The sequence below is a fragment of the Dama dama genome, chromosome 11 (genome assembly GCF_033118175.1).
Source record: "Dama dama isolate Ldn47 chromosome 11, ASM3311817v1, whole genome shotgun sequence".
Taxonomy (NCBI): Eukaryota; Metazoa; Chordata; class Mammalia; order Artiodactyla; family Cervidae; genus Dama; species Dama dama.
Window position 1 is genome coordinate 12,164,495 of NC_083691.1, and position 17,199 is coordinate 12,181,693.

General features: G+C 51.1%; 1 protein-coding gene across 5 annotated transcripts in view; it reads left to right on the forward strand.

Moving 5' to 3' along the window:
* Window positions 1–17,199, forward strand: part of DENND1A (DENN domain containing 1A) — a 523,573-nt gene that overhangs the window by 498,855 nt on the left and 7,519 nt on the right. For 4 of the 5 annotated variants that reach the window (XM_061154694.1, XM_061154689.1, XM_061154690.1 and 1 more), the window contains one exon: window positions 2,833–2,921. In XM_061154694.1, the coding sequence (XP_061010677.1) occupies window positions 2,833–2,921 (89 nt within the window). Of the gene's footprint in view, window positions 1–2,832; window positions 2,926–17,199 lie in introns of those variants that run through there. The other variant, XM_061154692.1, reaches the window with a different exon arrangement.

Genomic DNA, 17,199 nt, shown 5'->3' on the forward strand with positions numbered 1-17,199 from the left:
ATACACATTTAACCCTGCCGACTTGGATTTCTCAGGTTTTAAATCCAGTGGGGAATTGGCTGGTTTCCCAACTTTCCCCTCAAGTCCCCCTTGAACAGAGCTCCAAATCCCTGTTTAGCATTTTCTCCCCAGCGCGGCTGGGATTGGAGTGCTGGTGCGCCGGTTGCGTTGTGTGTGCGCGTGGTTTCTTCCTTCATCCCCAGCCCCCACCCCTCCTAAGCACCCCAGAAAGACGGATCTGATCACTGAAATATGACGGGCCAGTTGTCTGCATCGTCTTGTGATTCGGGCTTAATTAAACCATTTTGTCTGTGTGTGTCTGTGCCTGGTGTGGCTCTAGCTGTACGTCTGTGGCCGTGTGTGTGTGTGTGTGTGTGTGTGTGTGTGTGAGAGAGAGAGAGAGAGAGAGAGAGAGATCCATGCATGGGCCTTCTCCTGCTGTGCGTGCCTCTGCGAGTATTTGTGAGACTGTGGGTCTGTTGGCATCTCCATGCCTCCGTGCATGTCTCTGGGTGGTTGTCTGTCCATGAGTATAATTTTGCGTCTGCTTTGTCCACACCAGTCAGACTTGTGTGTGACTCTGGGTGTGTCTACAGCCGTGCGGGTGACTGTTTCTGGGTCTGCCAAGCCTTTCTCTCCCTCCCCCGCCTTCGCTGCCGCCCTCCCCCTCCCACCCCTCCCTCTCCCGCTCTGTCTGGTTTATCATCCCTAATGAAGCAGTCTTCTCCATCGATCCTGCTGATTGCCAACCCATTCCTTTTGTTTGTTGGCGCTGAGCCATTCAGCGGCACTCTGACAGCTCAGCTCGTCTAATTAGCTCTGTTGTTCTTTTTCCCCATGTTTCACCACGTTGCAAGTTCAGTTGAAGTTGCCACAAACTTAATCCCCGCATTTCAGCCACAAGTTCACATTCCTAACCCACCTCTATTGTACGAGGAGCAGCTGCGGGCAGGGACAGGCGAACGGGCCTTACTGTCTGACCTTCCTGAAGCCCCCACCCCAGGACCCCGGGGCGAGGCAGCAGTTGCCCCAACTGCATGCCCTCTTTGTGGTGCAAAGTCAGGTGCAAACCAGGTGATCCTGCTTACCGGCTGCTGGAGGAGTCAGGCTCTGGGCCAGAAACCAGTTCAGGGTTAGCACTGGTGGGGGATGGATCCACTCTTGTACTCAGCAACCAGTGACTGGATGTCTACTCCATGGAAGGCACTGTTCTAATAGCAGTGATAATAATAGCAACATTATTATGCACTTCTTAGATTCCAAGTAGCAACATTCATTTCAAAAAATCTGGCTGAGGGGGTCACTAAACCAGGCATGGAGTGGAGTGCTAGGCAAGAGTGAGACCATCCTAAATCCATCTTCTAATAGAGAGACACCCCCTGTCTTCCCTCTGTTATTGATAAGGTCACAGGGAAGCACAATGAGCTTGTATTGAGCCCCCACTGTGTGCCAGGCCCCATGCCAGTGCGTTGCCTCCATGAGCTCATTGGATCGTCACAGTAACCCCATAGCAGACAGCAAGTTCGGTGGAATGCACTTGGCTTTTACCACATCTCTGATTTGCCAAACCAGGCTGACATCAGACTGGCTGTTCCACAGGAAAAACTCTGGTTAAATCAGATGTGAGGAGGCCTGAGGGCCTGATGAAACTCAATAAAGACTTGTCTCTTAGGCAGCCAACTTCTGTAACCTGTATTCTGAGGCCATTGTGTTGTGTCGCCCAGCACTGTGGGGTTGGGGGCTGGCGGAGGTTCTGGAAGAGGGTGCAGCGTTTGGAGCGTGCCTGTGCTCTCCTTCTCTGTCTTGTCCGCTGACCTCAGCAACCGTGGCGTTGCCTGCATTGGTCCCTCGTCTACAGAGCAGGGCAGCCCCCACAATGGGCTGCTCGGTCCTTCTTACTGGCAACAAAATTCACAGATAGGCCCTCTCCAGTCCTCCTCTGGCGTTGTACAGAGATGGTGGTGCCAAATTTAAAGCCAGCTAGTGTTGACTGGCCCAAATGAGTATTCTTCAAGGACACCTAGAAATTCTGAGTCTAACTCTCATCACCGGCTCTAGTAGGAGAAGGGAGTGTGTTTTTATACGATCCCTCATCTTAGCCTTCAGAGGCCGTATATAGGGGAAAAAAACCACCGTGTCGCTGCAGTCTGGCTGTGGACCAGGAGGCTTGCACTTCACTGTCAGTACCCCCAGCTCCGGCCCTTGAGCTCGTCTGTGTGGTGAGTGCAGCGGCCACACGGACTGTATGAGGGTCCAGACCAAGCCCTGCACAGGGCTGCCTGGGGAAGCAGAAGGAGGAAGGAGGACTTTAATTGGAGCCCTAATACTGTTAGTATTTGCTTCTCCACCCTCCCACTTAGAGAGGAAAACGAGCATCCTGTAATTCAGCTGTAAAAAAGAACAAAATAGGCACATGTGCCCTAAACACAAAGTCTGAGTGAAACCTCCTTGTTCTACCAAACCGGTTTCCAGGTTCCAGGAGAAGGCAAGTGGGACTTAGCATTAGGGCCTCTTTGTTCCGGGTCGTGCCCAGACAGTGTCTCGCTGAGCCCTCAGGGCAGCCCTGTGAGGAAGCAGGTGGAACCACCCGCTGGGTGCAAATCAGGACACCCAGCCCTTCAGAAGAGCCTTTCTCCTTTGAGTAGGCCACAGATTCCAGTTCACAGGTCAGCCACCACTTCAACAGTCTCCATCATAAGCACAGCCTTTGAGTCTATGCTCTGAAAATCCCTCAATGTTCATTTTAGGGCTGCTTACCTGCATCTTGAAAATGTCCTTGAATGGCTTCTCCAACTCAGCCCTTCTTGGGGATTTTCCCCATGCCCATTCTAGGTGCGCCCTCCCCGTCCACACGTCATTAAAAGACCGAAGAGCAACATCACAGTGGAAGCCCGAAGGACGTCCGTCTCGAGCCCCGACCAGTGAGTACCCCGTCCTCCCCTCCCCTCGGTCAGCAGGAGCCCAGGGGGCCGGTGCTTTGTGGAGCCCACGCGGCAGCCCTGGCCTTTGAAGGGCTTCCCCGGAGCCCTGAGCGGGTGTTTCACAAAGAGGTCAGTCGGGGAGCAGGGCTTGATCTTCAGTGTCGGTTCCGCGGGCAGTTGTCGCACCAGCAGGAGGCCCCAGAGGCCAGGAAGCCGGGCACTGGGCTGGGTTTCGAGTGGTGACACCCACGGGGTACTCAGACAAGCTCAGAAAGTGGTTCTCGGCTTTTTCTTACGCTAAAAATAGAGGGTCAGCAGGAGAGAGTTAGGAACCTGGTCGAGGAGGCTACCTATTTAACAAGGGCCAAGACCCATGGAATCTGGTGGACTACAGTCCTTGGGACTGCAAAGAGTCGGACACGACTGAGCGACTCACACACACACCACCTTCCTAGGCCTGGGCTGCTCAAGGGAGGTACACCCAGGGCTATCCTCATCTACTGCCCCCCCACACCAGCACCTCTGCTCACCTGTGTGTAGTGTTTAGCTTATTATGAATCTGCTTTTCTAGCTCTCCTCCGGCCCAGAGCTCCTCAAGATAGGCGCTGAGTTTCATGCACCCTAGCAAGCAGAGGACCTGGTTTAGAGTCATTCACTGGGCAGACATTGGGTAGATGGGGGGAACGCCAGGGCCAGAGGTGAGCAGTGTGAATGTGAGAGGCTTAGTGCTGTGCACGGCCCCGGCTTCAGAGCTGTCTGGAGAAGGTAGCACTGCTTCCATGAGAGGATGCTGTCTGCCCTTGGTCCCCAAGGTGCACAGCCCCTGGTCTCTGCCCAAACAACTCAGCAGCTCCACGCCAGCTTCCCGTGATGCCCTGAAAAGTACATGAATCCACCTCAGGTTGTTGGGAGAACCAGAATCATTGCCCCTGGGACCCTGACATCCCTTGGGTGAAGAGGGCAGTGCTCCTCATGGCTGACTTATTTTCAGAAAAGTTCTCAGAGAAGGAAGTTGAGGGAGATGGCAGGTCCTAGCGAGAATAGGAGCCAAAAGGAAGCAGTAATTCCCAGACACCGGGCTGCGGCCTAGCCCGCCTGCCGTCCCACGTCAGTTCTTCAGGATTCTCTGGTGTATAGTTCAGTATCACTGGAGACTGTGGTGTGGTTACAGAACCAGCCTACCTAGACGGCCCTCAAACCTGTGTGTCTGTGTGTCTTGGGAGATGCGTGGTGATGGAGAATTTGGAAGAGAGGACTCCAGAAGTCGGGTATATGTTTAACTTGGGCTGTGCACAATGGGAATGCAGATTGTTTCCCTGCCGTGGATTATGATTGCCCCCTTGTGGAGAAAATGCAGCATGGCTTCAGAGTGCCTCAGAGCCCAAAGATTTCTCTTTAGGGGGAAGAAATGCGTCACTTTTCTTTAGAGTCATCTCTTTAAAACTGGACTAAATATTTTATTATCCAGTACGTAATATTTTATGTACTGGATAGAGGGTCATGGGCCTGGAGATATTGAAATGCAAATCCAGAATATCCTTGCACTGTACCAGAAACAGTCCACACTGACACTTGCAGTCTACCGAAAAGCATTACCCGTTTGTGGCCAAGTTCCCGATTAGAGCTTGGACCTCCTCACCACATGTATTTATGCTGTTGCTTTTCCAGCCCAGTGATAGGAGATCGCTTCATCAGTATATGCAAAGAGCCAGTGTCTGGTACCCCCATCATTCTGGTGATTACCAGAACTAGGTCGGTACCACTTTGTGGGTGTTTTGTTTTGTTTTATTGCAGTATGCTGGAGAAGGCAATCGCACCCCACTCCAGTACTCTTGCCTGGAAAACCCCATGGACGGAGGAGCCTGGTAGGCTGCAGTCCATGGGGTCACGAAGAGTCGGACACGACTGAGCGACTTCACTTTCACTTTTCACTTTCCTGCATTGGAGAAGGAAATGGCAACCCATTCCAGTGTTCTTGCCTGGAGAATCCCAGGGATGACGGAGCCTGGTGGGCTGCCGTCTTTGGGGTCGCACAGAGTCGGACACGACTAAAGCGACTTAGCAGCAGCATTGCAGTATGCCTTGTTCTAGACTTCTTTTGGGGAAACATTTGAGGTTGAAATGAACCAGTGGGAGCAGCGGTGGCTAGCTTAGTGGGCTGGCAAACTGGCAGTTATAGAAAACAAGTGACAGGTTCTCTGTGATCACGCATAGCAGTGACCCTGGTCCCCCAGGAGATAGGGAGGTGTATTTTAGAACATCATTCCAAGGGTTTCAGTTCACTTTCTTTTTATGGGGGGAGGGAGGGCAGGGCTGTATTCCTATAATGCCAGTGACATTTCTGGTGTAACCCGGGTGTTTCCCTGCGTCTCCTCCCATGCTGCCTTCTCCCTGCCCCCACCCCCCGTTGTGCTCCACTTCCAAATGCCATGTCACAACAGCACTTGGATGTGTTTTTCTCAACTGTCATCAGCTCCAGCTGGCAAGACCAACTTCTTGAAACACAGGAAGCATCCAGCGGAAAATATTTTAATAAAACAGACTCCTCATAAAATGTTGTTTTGGGGGGGAAGAACCAGCCCCCCCCCAGTCTGTCAGCATTGTGTAGGGAGACAGGAGAAGACAAGCCGGCGGGCAGGAGCCGCATCCTAATGGGGCTTTGTTGCGGGTGGTTCAGTGCTGGGCACACGGACTCGGTGCCTGGCCCTTTAATCTGGCCTGGATTCTCTTGAATCACGATCTTTGTCTCTGCTGGGAATATCAAAGTGCATCAGAAACTTGGAGGATTTGGGCCACAGAAAGAGACACAGGATCTTTGAAGTGGAGGGCAGGATTCGGTCCTCCTGACTTCTTGCCCCAACTCTCACTTCCAAAAAGCACATTAAATAATTAACTGTGTGGACCACAAGACGGAGCTGATGAAGAATAAGCCGGTCTCCACGGCCTCCTGTGGCAGCTGGCAGCTGGAATTCATCAAGGCCCGGTAGCGCTGCCGGCAGCTCTGGCCACTGCCTCCATTGAAGTCCATTTTTTTGCTTTCCAACTCATGTCCATTCTTGCATCCGTTCATTCCGCAAACATCTTCAAAAATCTACCAGGTGTGAGCTTCTTAGGATTTTAAAGGATGCCCTAAAGGGAATCCCACTGCTAAACTTTGTTGACTTGCATTTTCCCAAAGCAAAATGTTTCCCATGTTAAATTTTCTTCCCCAGTGAAAAGTAGGTGTCCTAGCCCCTCAAAACCATTTGAGAGCGATTGGAAGAATCCGTTAGGAAGTCTTCTGGGGGTAACATTTCCCTCTGTTTTTCAGTTAACATTAGCTCATTAATATTCAGTGATGACTTCTCAAGAAGTATTAGCTACTTACATTATTATTCACAGCAGGACTGATGGTATGCCCCAAGGATCCCCTAGGGTAAGAGTTAGGATTAGGAGGGATCGGACGGAATGGGCTGTGGGTCAGAGGCCAGTTGGCAGCAAGTACAGTGGAGCTCCTGACGTGTTCTAGGCCCTCTTAGGCATCCCTTCCACAGAATGGGAACTCAGGCTCAGAAAGTGAATGAACCAGGTTTGCAGGTCACCCAGTTAGAAAGCAGCAGGGCCAGGACTCCCAGTGCTGCTCAGGTTCGATCTCTCGGTTGTGCTGTGCTGTCCAAGAGGGTCCAGTGTTCGCCTAGCTTTGCCCAACGAGTTCCGTGTCCTGAGGTGTCTTGTCCTGCATGCTACCTTCCTCTCTGCTTCCCTGGGGTTGGGAACCAGAGCTGTTCAGTCCTTTTCTAGCCCAGGAGGCAGTGTTCTCTGGTGGCTGAGTGTTTCCATCTGGGGAAGAAAAGGGAAGTAACATATACTGAACATCCCTGAAGATCGTGAAGGGTGGGTAGTGGCTTTCCCATTGAACAGATGGGGAAACTGAGGCTTGGAGAGAGGCTTTCCATAACTTGCCCAAGGTCTGGGGGCTGGAAAATGGAGGGATCTTCTCTCCAATGACAGACCTGGTCCTTTCTTCTGCAGCATCCAGCCCTTCTTGTTAAGAGCCTAGTTATGACTATGAGGATGATGGCGGCTGCAGTAGGCACACTGAGGTCACAGCTTCTCACCCTGTTAAGGGTGGGCTTTGCTTTTTTCAGCAGGAGTGCGCATGGCTCCCAGGCCCCAGCTTATCTTCCCTCCGGCTTGCTAGATATGGGGCAATTTCCCATTCAATATGAGGCTTAGAGTCGCTAGCAAGCTGTAAAAGGCAGCACTGTGCTCAGTACTGCCTGCCCCTCAGGACCACACACAGCAAGCAGAGGCCAAAGGAAGGGAATGACCTACTAGTCCCCAGGTGCCTCTCTTTCATTCGAGAAATTTCATTCTGCCGTGAGAGTTGGGAGGAAGACAGTTATGAGCAGTCTCCACCTTTTTATAAATCTTCACAATAACCTAGAAGGGTAGAGCTGTCTTCTGAGTCCTTATGGTGACAGAGCTTGTGCTGACTGTAGGTCGGAGACGTGCCCAGTCCTGGCCAGCTGCAGAGACCAAGCTCTTTCAGTGCATACCTTGTCCTCTAAAGGCGACACACAGAACACCCTCCAGTCACCTGAGTCTTGACTGGCTGTAGGCTGGTTATTTGGAGTTCCAAATAAGTAAATGAGAATAGTCCATGTTCAGCCATCAGGGGCCTGAAGCCATTGCCCTGTCACTTCTCTGGCCAGATCCATGTAAAAAACTGCTCTTTGCCAGTAATTTTCTTTGTTTGTAAAAATAACCCAGTAACCTTATAGGTGATCTGGAAGTTAAGGAAAAGAGACAAGTTCATTCCCAATCCCACTACTTCAGTTCAGCCACTTATTAGCATTTCTGCAGATTCCTATTCAGTCTTTTTTCTAGATGTATCTTGCAGAGCTGCCAGCCTCCTTGCAATATCCCATTGTACACTGGACTTCCAGGAAAGTCTGTCCTTAGCCAGTTTTATAGGCCGATATCCGCATGTCCTTGTTAGCCCCATGGTGACCACAGAAGATCCCACTGAGTATATCTATGTGGTCTGCCTGACCATACCCCTTATATGGGATTTGTAAATTGTTCCAGTTTTTCGCAAATGTGAAAGATGCCAAAGTGAATGTGCTTGTCCTCCAAGTTTTTTATCATTATAAGAACAACTACCATTAACTGAATACTGCATGCTAAGCATTTTACATACACTGTTTCATTAAATCCTCACGGAAATCTGGGGGCAGGGGTAGGTATCATTAGCTCTGTTGTATAGAAGTAGTAACTGTGACTCCAAGAAGTGCTGGCTGCGCTTGGTCACACATCTAGGTAGTGGCAGAGCTGTCTGTAACACCAAAGACCAACCCTTAACCAGTCTTTTTTTTTTTTTTTTTTAATATATTTTGATTTGGGCCATTTTTAAAGTCTTTATTAAAGTTGTTACTACTGCTTCTTATTTTGTTTTGATTTTTGGCCTCAAGGCACATGGAATCTTAGCTCCCCGACCAGGAATGGAACCCACACCCCCAAGTCCAACCACTGGACTGCCAGGAAAGTCTGTCCTTAACCATTCCTATAGACAGATTTCTGCTCTGTGTTGCTAAATAACTTTCTGAAAGAATCACACCACTTTACACTCCCATCAGAACTGTGGACTCCCAGAGAATCTGGGTCCCAGAGACCCATCGGGACATGCGGCTGGCATTAGAAATCCTTCTGGCCGAGGAGTACTTCTGCAAGTTGTGCTGGCTGGGCAGGCAGTGTGTGCACCAAACGGCCAGCCCCCACTGCTCAGGAATTGGAGAGTCTGCTCATCTGAATTGCACTGCATGACCCCAGTACCCAAAGCCCCTGAAGATTAAAGTAAGATCAGAAGAAGCTGCCAGAAGCATTTAGTGAGAGCTCTGCCCAAAGACCAGGTCTCAGAACACTTTGCAGTCGTATCTCTTCAGGCTGGTTGCACCCATGCTCTGGCAGGAGATGACGTCTGCTTCACCCCCACTTCCCCTACCCCCATGCTGAGTCTCCTTGGGCTCAGCACGGCCTCTGGCTAAGGATCACAACCAGAGCCCCTCTGTCTCCTACCCAAACCCAGAGCTGCACGAGGGTGAGGGCCTGATGCACAGGCCTGGCTTGGCATCCGCAGACTTGGGCAGCATCCTGGCCCACCAGCTCAGTCCGAGATATTGCACAACTCTCTTTGCCGTCTTTTTTTTTTCAATACCTGTTAACATCCCAAAGAACACAATCTGGGAAGCTGCCCACAGGAGCCACACAAGCATCCTCAGTTAGCAGCCATAACTGCTGCAGCCTGCCTCCTCCCAAGGCCACAATACCAACGACTTCCCCTGACGAAGCCATGACCTTCCATGTCGTGTATCACCATGTGCGTACACACACGCTCACACACCCCCATGGTCTGTGAGCAGGGCAGGGCTGTGTGACCATCAGCTTTGACTCTTCAACTTCAAGACCAGAGCCTGGCCCAGCTCTGTTCAGGGATATTTACTGAATGAGGGAATGGAGGAATCCCTGAGGGCAGCTTACAGCCCAGCCTCCTGGAGATGGGGGCGGGTGTCAGTTAACAACCACAAATGTGTAAAGAGCACCTGCTGTGAGCCAGGTGTGATTAGGAGGCTTACCAGCACCTGCCTGGCCTGGCAGTCTGAGAGCTAGATGCTGCAATCAGCCCTGGGAGCAATCTCCAGGGTGCCAGCTGGGCCCTGGGACCCAGGGGGTAGGGGCAGCCTCCTGGGCACTACCGCCTGGCAAGCTGCCAGGACACCGAGCAGGAGGGTGCAGACTCGATTAGCAAGGCGAGAGGCTCCTGACCCGACTTGGCCCCCGCCCCCTCTCCACCAGTGAGTTTTCGGCCCCAGAGACAAAGCCAAGACAGAAGCCAGGCCTGAAGCCTAAGCCCAGACTGGAAAAGCAGGAGCTGCCGCATGGCCCCCGGCACACACAGCAGCCCAGGAAGACACAGGAATCCCTCATGTTGACCACTTCCACCTACTACCAGGAAGGAGGGACTCTCCCAGGAGTGGTCACAGTAGGGGATTAGATGCAACTGAAAAGCCAAGCTTTTATGATTCCTTCAGATACGGCACCCCCTCCTCAAGATGTCACTGAGCTCAGTCTCCTCTGAAAGGCTCTGCCACGCCAACAAGCACCCTCCCCAGTCCAGGTTCCACGTCACCATTTCCCAAGTGCCTGTTTTGGGCCCAGTACTTTGACATGTGTCATCTTGGTTAACCTCCCCTGCTCCCCCGAAGTCTACGCAATGAAGGCATTGTTAGTCCATCCAGCCATGGGGGAACCACGACTCTGACAGGTGGAATGATCTGCCCCGGGTCTAGCACATATACCCAGGCCCACTGAGTCCCACACCCACATCCACTGCTTCCTAACTGGACGCCTTCCCACCACTGCTGCCACAGTCCCTAGAAAAGACTTGCGCTCTTGGCAGGCAGAGACTGTCCTCAGGATGCGGGATGGGTGTTCCTCAGCATCTACACAATTTCTCTTTCAGGTAAGGAGAGCGCCCCCAAGGTGTCCCCTTCCCTGTCTTCCCTCCAGCAGAGAGCATCAAGGCGGGGAGAGCAGAGCCAGGCCTCTCCGCCTGCATGAGTGTCCATCCTGCACCAGGGAAGGGCTCCTCAGCATGCTGGGTGTGGGTGTGGACATGGGAAGTCCACACTAGTGATCTTTGTGGAAGGAAGGCAGACAGACAGACACAGGTTGATAAATAAGTGGATGGATGAATAACTGGATGGATGAATGAAGGTTAGAAAGGCACAAAAGGGCACGACTAACCCAGGAGACGGAAATGGGGGCAGTGGAGCCTAAGTCCCCCATACCGGGCCCCCCTGACCTCACACCTGGCCGTCAGTCCTCATGCTGGTGCAGGCTCTCCACCACCTGGTCCCTGCCAGCCCCGCCTGCCACCCGCAAGCCCCCGTGCCCCCTCCTCCACAGAGACACCTCCAGGCCACCGTACAGCCTCTGTTGGACTCACGATTAAAGCCCAGCCCCCATGTCACCTCCCAGGTAGCGCTTGTCCAGGGGCCTCTGAGCCAGGCACACGCATCACTGTGCTCTGGCAGGGCAAGTCCCCAAGAGGATGGAAAGGCCCTGGCCTCACGCTCACCCATCCACCCTCGACCGGTCCACGGGACAGGAAGACACCTTCTCATCACAGCAGTGAGTCTCTCATTGCTGTTCTTAAGTAGATATTCACCTACTGCTGAGAACAAAGACGCCGTGTCCAGCAGGTTCCCATATCTGTCTTCAGTTCTTCCTCCCAGTTAGCAGTCCTAGCCTTGCCCCAGGCACGTGGAATAGCTCCAGTGGACGTTCCAGAGCTTCCCTTGTGGGTCCTACACCAAGCTCATCTCTTCCATAGAAGAGACTTGCTTCAGAGCCTTTTTCTCTGTTTTTAACCCACACATGTGCTAAGGTGCCCTCCAGAGTATTGGCCCTGTGTAGCGGTGCTGGCAGGGAGGCATGGCAGCGTCTCCAGGTGGGGGAGCTCTCAGGTGACTCCGATGTGCTGAGACGTGCCCAGCTGGGGACCAGCAACCTTGACTGGGAAGATCTCTGAAGGCAGGACCGCCCTATTCATCCTTGAACACCCAGGGGAGACTCTGAACAGGGTGGAGAGGTGCCAAATCTGTTTGTTGGCAGGTGAGCATAGCATCTGGGCAGTAACTGAACGTGCACTGGGCGCCATGTGAAGCCCTTCATGAGTATCCTCATTCAGCTCTTGTGATAAAACTAACAGGAGGGCTATAGAATCTCTATTTTGCAGATAAGAAACTGAAGTTCAGGGAGGTACAATGACTGTCCCGAGGTCAGTCTGGCTGGCACTTTGGGGGAGGGTGGACAGACGGGCCTTGTCTTGGGGCCTGTACCTGCCCAGCGGCCCAACAGGAGCCTTGAAATCAGTGGACGCCAGAGCGGCCAAGACCTTTAAAAGTAAAGATCCTTTGTGCTAGAGTGAAATGATCCTTTAAAACATGATCACCAGCTCCCCTCGTTCGTTACCTCTGGAGACCAAGTCCTTGCTGATTTTTTCCCTTCTTTATCTCAAGTACATTTAAATGTCAATTAAATTTGAAATATCTACATTTGTCAGCATTTCATTGTGGGCCAGCGTGACGTGCTGCTGATTTGTCCACGCGATGTGACACATGAAAAAAACTCTCGAGATGCAGATCTTCCTCATTAAAAAATAAGCCCGTGCGATCCCGGCACGGCAGAGAGCCACAGAGCACGTCCCCGCTTCCTGACGCCGTGTCTCTGACATGGTATTTAAAAAGGAACAGCCGCACCTGTCACCACTGTCACACGCGCGCGCTAGCCAGCGACACGTTACACCAAACATTAGAGAGGGTTCGGGGAGTCATCTGCATGGGAACTCCGCGCCGAGATGAGGTGGGCAGAGGCGGGAGCAGCCGTGGGAGGTGCTGGGGTCTGAATGTGATGGACAGCGGGCCTTTCTTTCTCGCCAAGACTCCGGCAGCCCTCACTGGGTAGCCAAGTTCACCACGACCTGCCTTTTCACAGACAGCTCTTTGTGTGTAATAAAATCCAGGCAAGTGGTGGGTGGCAGACTGCAGGGTAGTAGCTGAATTGGGTTAATGAGGGAAGAGGTATGCTTTTTTTTTTTCATATTCTGCCTTAAGCTAATAAAAAATTTAAACCTGGACGGATTCGACGGTTCATCCTTTATCTCTGACAAATATCTGACTGTATGTTTCATGGGCGAACATGAGCAGCTGAATTTAAATAAGTTTATTTTGAAATCTCACCTTTTATCAAAAGTGGAAGGAGAAACACACAACCCCTTATTTCCTTGTTTCAGATCCACAGAACTAAAGAGGCAGGATCACAAAGTGGTTTAGAGTCAGGCAGATCCAAATTCCATGCTCAGCCCTTAGCTGCTGTGTGACGCTGGGCAAGTGACTCTGCCTCTCTGAGCCTTGGCTGCTTTATCTGCAGAATAAGGATGATGTGATGAGTAATTAATCAGAAACCATATGGACAGCATTTAGCCCAACACTTGTAAATACTGCTAGTGTCAGCAGTAAATACAGCTAGTCGTCATCCATGTGGCCCAAAGCCTGGACCTGAAGAAACTCTCATCAAACCACATGGCAGAGTTCTTGTCTGGGTATTTCCATCACTCTTGAGAGACAGATAGTGTGTCCAGGAGACAGCCTGGACCTCATATTGAAGCCCTGTCCGACCAGCCTGGCCTGGTCAAAAGAGCCTGCTGGTGAGAAAAATGGTGAGCTGAACAATGAGGCTCCCTCTCCCCCACCTCACCCCCAAGCACCTCTGTGATCTTGCACGTGGGAGGCACTGGATTCTGACAATGATGGGAAGTGCAGCAGCCTGATCCAACAAAACCAAGTAAGAGTCCAGCACAAAGGCTCTTGGCTCTCATGTGAGTCCAGATATTTCTGGCATCTTTAGTGGCATGCAGCTTATGTGCCAAGCTGTGCTCTCTGCTTGCTTGTCAAAGCCAGAGGAGGGGACTGTGCTTGGACAGGTTCTGGAAATGCATTTGATGGATGGAGTCGAGCGTCACCAAAGCCTCATTCAGTTTGACTCAAGCAGAGATACGAGGCCCACATGTACACAATCTAGCACCAGCCCAGAGGACAGGAAGGAGAGGGCTCTGAACTAGAGTCCCTGCTCGTCACCTCCCGGTTGGGTGGCCTGATCACACCTTCTTCACCATGACCCCCAGTGCTCATCTAGCACTGCGTCTGCTCAGTTGGCACTCAGGATGTGCTTTTCGGTTGGGTGCGTGGGTGACTGGACAGACAGGTGGATGAATGGACTTATGACAGTCTTGTCCTCTATAAAATCTGTGCAGTGACACCTTCCTGCTGGGGAGGTGGGGGGCAGGGTGGTAGAAATAACCTGTAAAGTCCGTGGCACAGTGCCTCCTTGTGAATACTGTCCTAAGCATTTTTCTGAGATTCCCACCTGCCCCAATATGTATAACACTTTCGTCCACAAACATGATCCTATTCATTCTAAAGTTAATATTCTTTTTCATATTCTTTCCCATTATGGTTTATTGTAAGATATTAAATATAGTTTCCTGTGCTATACAGTAGGACCTTGATGTTTATGTATTTTGTATATAGTAGTTTGTATCTGCTAATTCCAGACTCCTAATTTATCACCCACATTCCCCTTTGGTAACCATAAGTTTTTCTTTGAGTCTCTTTCTGTTTTGTAAATAAGTTCGTGTGTATCATATTTTAAATTCCACATAGAAATGATATCCTATGATATTCGTCTTTTTCTGTCTTATTTCACTTAGTACAATAATCTGTAGGTCCAATCCATGTTGCTGCAAATGGCATTATTTCATCCCTTCTTATGGCTGAGTAATATTCCATTGTATATATATGTCCCACATCTTCTTTATCCATTCATTTATCGATGGACATTTAGGTTGCTTCCATGTCTTGACTATTGTGAATAGTGCTGCTATGAATATTTGGTGCATGTATCCTTTCAAATTAGAATTTTCTCTGGATATATGCCCAGGAGTGGGATTGCCAGGATCACATGGCAACTCTATTTTTAGTTTTTTAAGGCACTTCCATACGACTCTCCATAGTGGCTGCACCAATTTACATTCCCACCAACAGTGTCGGAGGGTTCCCTTTTCTCCACATCAGAGAGGGGACCTTCCTACACTGCATCCTCAAGCTGAGGAAGGGGTCATGTGCCTGGTGGGGGCCCAGAAAGATGGGTGAAATGGGCATGTGCGAGGCCTTGTGTCTCCAGCACGCTGGCTTCTGCTCAGTCCCTCAGCAGACTTCCTCTGCACTAACGCTGTGCCAGAGGTGTGGGGGATAGAGAGAATGCACCAGGCCCCTGCCCTTGAGGACCTCCTCGCAAACAGAATTGCAAGAGGTTCAGCTCTATTGATGATCCTGGAGGAGGACTTGGCAACCCACTGCAGTGTTCTTGCATGGAGAATCCACATGGACAGAGGAGCCTGGCAGGCTACAGGCCATGGGGTCGCAAAGAGTCGGACACAACTGAGCAACTAAACTCAGCACACACAGCTCTACTGATGAAGTGCTAACCCGCTCAGCCCAAGGAGAAGCCCACTTCACCTAGGGAGAAAAGTCCGCTGGGAGCTCCAGGAAGGCATCTAGGAGAGCGGTTTGAAGCTGAGTGTTGCAGGCCAGGGCAGCCAGTGCAGCAGGCAAAGGCAAAGGCAGGTAACGGAGGCAGCAGGAAAGGAGCACAGAGATGGGCGGGCCAGGCACAAAGCAGTGTCCGCCCTGCTCAGAGCGCAGACTTGGTGACAGTCACCCACCTGCCCGGCACGTTCCGCGAGCTCTCTGAGAGCAGCCTAAGGCAGAGTGCTTGCCCCCTGCACCCCGCCCGCTACTCAGGACCACAGTCCAGTGCTGGTGAGTAAGGGGGGGTCCTCCTAACCTTTAGACAGATGAATAAGTCATTCCAGACACATCTGAACATCAGTACTGCTGCTGCTTTAGACACTGCATGACCAGCTGAGATGAAATCACTGTGCAGAGCAGCAGGAGTGAAGAGGAGAGTGGCAAGGTCGGGACTGTGATTCAGAACAAGATTCCTGGGGCCATGTGGAAAATGGCCCTCCTGCTGAGCCCTATTTTATGTCCCAGTCTGGCCCCTGTGTTGGCCAGGGCATATTCCTGCAGGTTAGATCTTCCTGCCCTCTCTCCTGAGCAGAGACAAATGCACGTTCTAGGCCATGCTCCCAACCAGTCCAGGCGGGCTGACATGCATGTTGTCCCTGACACTTGGGAAGGCGGCCTGGGAGAGGAGACCTCCCTGTGCAGCCCTGGGCAAGTGACTTCCCCTCTCTGAGCCTCAACCTCCCCTTCAGTATGAGGACAAAACTCTCTGCCTGGCTAACTTCTAGGGACGGTGCAAGGCAATGAAGGGTCAAATGTGATTGTGCTAGGGCCCTCAGCCCTGGGTGCCAGCTTTGATTTCCACATTTGAAAGAACAACATATTCTTGGGTAACAACTGTCTTAGCACCGGGGATGGTGGGTCATAGCAGCAGCCGGTCACAATCCACTCTCCCCCAGCTGCTGTCTCTCACTTACCCTCCAACCCTGGTGCCCATGCACTTTTTTGGACATGTGTCCTCTTCCTGAAATGAAGTCAGAAGGGAATTGCATCATATAAGGCAAAGAAAGGAGACTGCTCTGGCTGGGGTTTGGAAAGAGAGGAGATAGCCCCAATCAGGTACCCCTGTGTCTCCTGTGTTTGAGGTACCTCCCCAAACTTCACCAGCGCCCAGGAGACCCTCGGTGTGCGTCGAGCCCGCTGTGCTGGGCAGAAGCGTGGGCTGCCCACTCCCCAGTTGCATGTTGGGGCAGCAGCCATGGGGCCAGGATTTGAACCGAGAGCTGTGGGGTCCAGCCTCTCTCTCCTGAGCTTACGCCTCTCACGGGCCCTGGTCAGTGTATAATTCATAGGAGCTGGCGTGGAGTTTCTCTGGGCTGTGTATGTGTTTGTGTTTATAGAGGTAGAGCTCACAGGTGGCTGAAAAGGGAGATGTATTTTTTATAACAATGAATATTTAATTTCCACATCACAGATGAAAAAGACTCTCTGAAGAGGCATCTGAGGGAGACTCCAGAGAGCGGCCACTAATCAGAAAAGGGCCTTCTCGAGAGTGCTCTTCCACATGGCTCACTTTCTTCTTTAACTTTTCCATTTTTTATTTTTTCCTGATTATTGAAGTAGATATGCACATTGGAGAAAATGTAGAAGACACAAAAATAAAAAATGGGAGAAGGGGAAAAAAAATCACCCATAATACGCTAGCTCTTGTTGACATTTAGACACCTGTCTTTTCAGTCTTTTTTCTATGCATTTTTCCATAAGTAAATGAGACAGAAGGCAGTATTATTGCAATTCTACTTCTTAATTCTTAGATTTTTCTTCTTTATAAACATTATAATTTAATGAGAGGATAATACTCAGCCAACTGTACCATAATTCACTTCACCAGATTCCTACTGTGGAAATTTAGATTGTCTCGTATTTTATAAACATAGCGGTAATGGATGTCTTTGTGCGTAATCTGTTGCTACAATTTGGGGTATCTAAGTGAAAATGAAATCGTGAGGTCATAGATGCAGTTAAGGCTCTTGACACAGGTCGCAAACCCACAGTTTCTTTTCTGTTAGGCACCAGCTTCCTCACCGTGGGGGCCCGTCAGGCCTTCTCTGGACAGCTTCCTCCCTGGCCGGCAGAGGGAGGCCAGGGTC